Source organism: Trachurus trachurus (assembly GCF_905171665.1).
Source record: "Trachurus trachurus genome assembly, chromosome: 17".
Lineage (NCBI taxonomy): Eukaryota > Metazoa > Chordata > Actinopteri > Carangiformes > Carangidae > Trachurus > Trachurus trachurus.
The window spans coordinates 5042305-5048304 of NC_139900.1; the positions used below are offsets into that span (position 1 = coordinate 5042305).

A 6000-nucleotide genomic window follows, 5' to 3' on the forward strand; every position below is an offset into this window, starting at 1 on the left:
CTTCAATGATCTTTGTCTATTTGAGTTTACACAACTCTGCTGTGGTTCCATAATAAAAAGCCCAAACTCCAGCATGTAGAGGCTGAGTGAATGTGGTCTGGACTCTGTGGAGGAGAGTCATGGTTTCAGAGACGCTGTAGAAGGACAGAATACCTGCTCTGTGATCCAGGTACACTCCTACTCTGGAGGACTGAGGACCTGAGACTGGAGTCTGGATGCTGTTGAAATAAAATGCGAAACTGTTGTTTTCACAACGTAACATCCAAGATTTATCACTACCTCCAAACCAATGTGATCTGTTGATATTCTTGTATGCGACTGCTACATCAACTCTTCCTCCTCTCCTCTCCACCTCCCAGTAACAACGTTCAGTCAGACTCTCTCTACTCAGGACCTGAGGATATGTAGTGAATCTGTCTGGGTGACAAGAATAAGACTGATCTTCACCTCGTGTTACTTTTCTGTTTCCCTCAGATAATAACAGACTTGTGTGTGTTGTGTTTGGATCCAGTGTGATTTCCTGTGAATATTGTAAGAAGTCAGCTCTGGTCCTGGGCTCTGGTGGTGACAGTAAAACATCCACTTCAGTCACTGTCAGTGAGATGTTTGTCCATGTGTCTCTCAGAAGGTCCTGTAGTTGATCTCTGAGCTCTGACACAGCTGCTGTCACATCCTCAAAGTGTCTGAGAGGACGGATATTGATGCTGGATGAGTGTGTAGATGGACTGAGTGCTGACAGTGAGGGGTAGTTGTGTAGAAACTGGGTGTGATCCTCTGTGTGTGACAGCAGCTTCAGCTCAGCGTCTTTCCTCTTCAGCTCAGTGATCTCCTGCTCCAGCTTCTTCTGAAGCTCTTTGACTCCACTCACTTGAGTTTCCTGCTGGGATCTGATCTGCTGCTTCAGCTCAGAGCTTCTTTTCTCCATGAGACGGATCAGCTGAGTGAAGATCTTCTCACTGTCCTCCACTGCTTTATCAGCAGAGCCATTGATGGCCTCCACCTCCTGTTGAAGCACCTTCACATCTTTCTCTGTGTCCTGGATTCTCTGCTGGATTTTTTGTCGACTCAGCTCCAGCTCTCTCTGCCTCTCAGTCCTTTCTGCTGCAGCTGAGACTGTGTCGTGGCCTTTATGTTCATCCACAGAGCAGAGATAACAGATACACTGCTGATCAGTGCGACAGAACATCTTCATCACCTCATCATGACGAGAGCAGATGTTCTCCTGGAGCTTCTTGGAGGGCTCCACCAGCTTGTGCTTTTCAAAAGCCAGGGATTCATAATGAAGCTTCAGATGTTTTTCACAATAAGTGATCACACACGTCAGACAGGACTTGACAGCTTTGAGTTTTCTCCCAGTGCAGACATCACAGGCCACATCTTCAGGTCCAGCATAGCAGTGATCAGCAGGAGCAGCTTGGAGTCCAGTCTTCTTCAGCTCCTCCACTAAATCTGCTAACATGGTGTTTTTCACCAGGTCAGGTCTTGGTGTGAAGTTCTTCCTACACTGAGGGCAGCTGTAGATTTTCTTCCCATCCTCTTCATCCCAGTGGGTTTTAATACAGTTGAAGCAGTAGCTGTGTCCACAGGGAATAGTCACTGGATCCTTCAGTAGATCCAGACAGATGGAACAGCAGAATTTCTCTTGATCCAGCTGATTTCCTTGCTGCGCCATTTCACCTCCTGAGAGTCTCTGTCCAACAGTTTCACTTTCTCTGAACAGAAACAGTCTCTGTCTCTGAAGGAAAACTGATCTCTGCTGCTTCAGCTGCTGAAGTGAGTCAGACTCATCATCTCCTACAGTTCACTACATGTTGTCTCCACCCGTCCTCATACTTACAGATCTGTGAAGGGAGGGAACCAGGAAATATGTTGACAGGGTGGAGCTTGATGAGAGTTGGAGCAGGAAGAGAGGGAGGTGTCTTTCAGTCGTTGCAACATGAGGATCAGTTTGTGAGAGACAGAGTGTGTTAACTGTTTACTGTCCTTTACAACATGCAGTTATAACTACGTTCCAGGTCAAAGAGTTTCAGTGATAATATTGACTTTATAAAACATGTAAGTAAAAGAAAAACAGAACAGGGGGAGGAGAGTGTGTTTTATCTGATGTCCAGTCATTTTTATAAACTTTATTGCATGTTTAGCTGATGATTCACTCAGCTTCAAGGTGTTTAAGGTGCAAATCAAAAGACCAACAAAAAAAAAATCATTTTACTTCCAGTGCTGTAAAAATACATCCTGCTTTGTTTTGATGGTCTGGATCCTGGGACACGTTTTGTGAGTGTGAACCATGAAGTGCATTTAGGATCTGGTCTGATGTGGACTTGGTGGGAACTGAATCCCATCATCAGCATTGAACTCCCTGTGATGTGGCGCCACCTACAGCACAGCAGAGGTGTTGATCTGTTCACAGATACATCACATGTAACTAGTTCATATTAAACGATCAAGATTTCCCCCAAACTAATCAATCAATAATTGGGTTTCTGCAGTTTTCACTAGTTAGAGGATGATGGAGATGTAAAGTCATTTTTCTCTGTTTCCACTCTGATGTGAAATTCAATCAGACACTGGAAGTAAAATGTTTCTGTTTAAATATATTTACATGTCAAACTGAGATTTCCATGCAAAGGTTGATAACATGCTGCACGTCATGGTTAAATGAATGTCCCTCAACTACACAAGTGTTTCATGAACAAAACAAATTACAAGCAAAACTGTAAAAGGAAAAAAAATACAAAAAATAATGTTTCCTACTCTCTGATCTTCATTGTCAACTATCCAACCTGCAGTATAGTGTTTTAAACATTAACAAAGATCTGATTGACTGGTGATTATCATTCTGGTTGATGTGTGTGGAATTCTGGGTAATGTAGTTGGATGAATGATGCAGAATCACAGTGAATGTTGGATTTGTTGTGACGATTCTAATTCTGAGAGATTGTTTGAGGTTCAGCTTCAATACGGAACATTTTCACTGATCACATGATTTTAACCGTTTGTTAAATATTCATCAGCAACATCAGTGTTTTATTATAAAGTACAATGTAGTTAGAATAAAGTATAAGGTCATTGTAAGTTAACAAACAGATAACAATTGGTCAAGTCAGGTGGACTTTTGATAATATGTACGTCAACGAATAACATATTATATGAATTACACTCAAAGTATCAGTGAAGAATTCATTTTTAACCAAAGCCTTGAGGTGTGGCTGAAGCTTTGACAGAGTTTAATCAAGAGGACGATCAGTTCATCAAAGAACAAACTCATTCTGATAAACACAAATTAACACTTGAAATGCCCTGGTGTGTTTGTAGTTGAGCTGTGGTGTCAAAAACCATTTATTAAGTGTGAAACAAAAGTAAAACAGACTGGTGTCTATCTGATGTAGCTTGTTTTATTGATAAATGCACAGTTTTAATATTTCCTGACTGAGACATGAAAGACACATTCATGATTAATTCCAGAAAAACACCCTGAATCCGAAGATGGAAACTAATCAATAACTTTTAAAACAAGATGATTGATCTCATTCTTTCCAGATTTAAACTCTCACATTAGTTTCACATTTCTCCATCAGCTTTGAATCAGATGCTGGAACAATGACACAAGAAAAGGTTGGATTGATTCTCTGGTTAAAACAGTTTTATTGATGATGTGAAGCTTCAGTTTGTTCACACATTGATCAGTAAATTCTGTTAAATGACTCAAGTTCAGTGATGGCATGAACACATGTAGTAATCAATAATCTCTTCATTGATTATTATCATGATATTTACACTTTGATTAAAGCTCATAGACCTTGTTAGTGAGTGGATTTGAACAACAATGTTTGATCTGACAAACACAAATATGCAACAGACATTTAGATCTCAGAGAAGTTTCTATTTTCATGTGGAGAAATGTGGGTTTAGGTAAAGAAACATCATCATGAGCAGTGATCTCCTCCACGGCTCCAGCTCCAACTCAACAAACTCAAACATCAACACAACAAGAAATGACAAGAGGTCAAAGTCCCGCCCACAATGATTGATTGACAGGTGATCTCTGTGCAGTGCAGAGACAAAACAGCAATGAGCTTTTAGCAACAAACATGGAGACTAAAGAAAGTGATGAAGTAAAATACAGATTTTAACCAACTGCACCTTCAATGATCTTTGTCTATTTGAGTTTACACAACTCTGCTGTGGATCTAGAACCAACGTAAACTCCAGCATGTAGAGGCTGAGTGAATGTGGTCTGGACTCTGTGGAGGAGAGTCATGGTTTCAGAGACGCTGTAGAAGGACAGAATACCTGCTCTGTGATCCAGGTACACTCCTACTCTGGAGGACTGAGGACCTGAGACTGGAGTCTGGATCTTGTTGAACCAAAATGTGAAACTGTCGTTGTCACATTGTAACGACCAAGATTTGTCATTGTGTCCAAACCCACTTTCATCCCCTGCTCTGCTGATATTCTTGTATGCGACTGATACATCAACTGTTCCTCCCCTCTCCACCTCCCAGTAACAACGTCCTGTCAGACTCTCTCTACTTAGGACCTGCCACCATGAAGTGAATCTGTCTGGGTGACTAGAATAAGACCGTGGCTGTCGATCTCGTGTTACTTTTCTGTTTCCTTCAGATAATAACAGTTCTGCGTTTACTGTGTTTGGATCCAGTGTGATTTCCTGTGAATATCTTAAGAAGTCAGCTCTGGTCCTGGGCTCTGGTGGTGACAGTAAAACATCTACTTGAGTCTCTGTCAGTGAGATGTTTGTCCATGTGTCTCTCCTGGGCTGCTGGGCTGCTGACAGTGCATCATTGACTTTTGTTAGTTTCACTGAGGGTTTTCCTCTCAGAAGGTCCTGTAGTTTATCTCTGAGCTCTGACACAGCTGCTGTCACATCCTCAAAGTGTCTGAGAGGACGGATATTGATGCTGGATGAGTGTGTAGATGGACTGAGTGCTGACAGTGAGGGGTAGTTGTGTAGAAACTGGGTGTGATCCTCTGTGTGTGACAGCAGCTTCAGCTCAGCGTCTTTCCTCTTCAGCTCAGTGATCTCCTGCTCCAGCTTCTTCTGAAGCTCTTTGACTCCACTCACTTGAGTTTCCTGCTGGGATCTGATCTGCTGCTTCAGCTCAGAGCTTCTTTCCTCCATGAGACGGATCAGCTGAGTGAAGATCTTCTCACTGTCCTCCACTGCTTTATCAGCAGAGCCATTGATGGCCTCCACCTCCTGTTGAAGCACCTTCACATCTTTCTCTGTGTCCTGGATTCTCTGCTGGATTTTTTGTCGACTCAGCTCCAGCTCTCTCTGCCTCTCAGTCCTTTCTGCTGCAGCTGAGACTGTGTCGTGGCCTTTATGTTCATCCACAGAGCAGAGATAACAGATACACTGCTGATCAGTGCGGCAGAACATCTTCATCACCTCATCATGACGAGAGCAGATGTTCTCCTGGAGCTTCTTGGAGGGCTCCACCAGCTTGTGTTTCTTTAATGCTTCATAATGAGGCTGCAGGTGTTTCTCACAGTAGGAGGCTGGACACGTCAAACAGGACTTGACAGCTTTGAGTTTCCTCCCAGTGCAGACATCACAGGCCACATCTTCAGGTCCAGCATAGCAGTGATCAGCAGGAGCAGCTTGGAGTCCAGTCTTCTTCAGCTCCTCCACTAAATCTGCTAACATGATACTTTTCACCAGGACAGGTCTTGGTCTGAAGTTCTTCCTACACTGAGGACAGCTGTAGATTTTCTTCCCATCCTCTCCATCCCAGTGGGTTTTAATACAGTTGAAGCAGTAGCTGTGTCCACAGGGAATAGTCACTGGATCCTTCAGTAGATCCAGACAGATGGAACAGCAGATTCTTTCTTGATCCAGCTGATTTCCTTGCTGTGCCATTTCACCTCCCGAGTCTCTGTCCGACAGTTTCACTTACTCTGAACAGAAACAGTCTCTGTAGGAAAACTTATTTCTGCTGCTTCAGCTGCTGCAGTGAGTCAGACTCATTATATCCTGCA

General features: G+C 43.0%; 2 protein-coding genes across 2 annotated transcripts; both read right to left on the reverse strand.

Moving 5' to 3' along the window:
• Positions 1–125: 125 nt before the first annotated feature.
• Positions 126–1684, reverse strand: LOC311001053 (tripartite motif-containing protein 16-like; the record flags this gene model as incomplete). The annotated part of the gene is made up of 2 exons (XM_083992011.1): positions 326–1684; positions 126–218 (listed from the first exon to the last, which is right to left on the reverse strand). The coding sequence occupies exons 1-2, from the start codon at positions 1670–1672 to the stop codon at positions 126–128; spliced, it is 1440 nt and encodes a 479-aa protein (XP_083848137.1). The 5' UTR covers positions 1673–1684.
• Positions 1685–3995: 2311 nt separating this feature from the next.
• On the reverse strand, positions 3996–6000 carry LOC311001041 (tripartite motif-containing protein 16-like). The gene has a single exon (XM_083992000.1). It carries the CDS (start codon positions 5879–5881, stop codon positions 4160–4162), a length of 1722 nt encoding a protein of 573 aa, XP_083848126.1. The 5' UTR covers positions 5882–6000; the 3' UTR covers positions 3996–4159.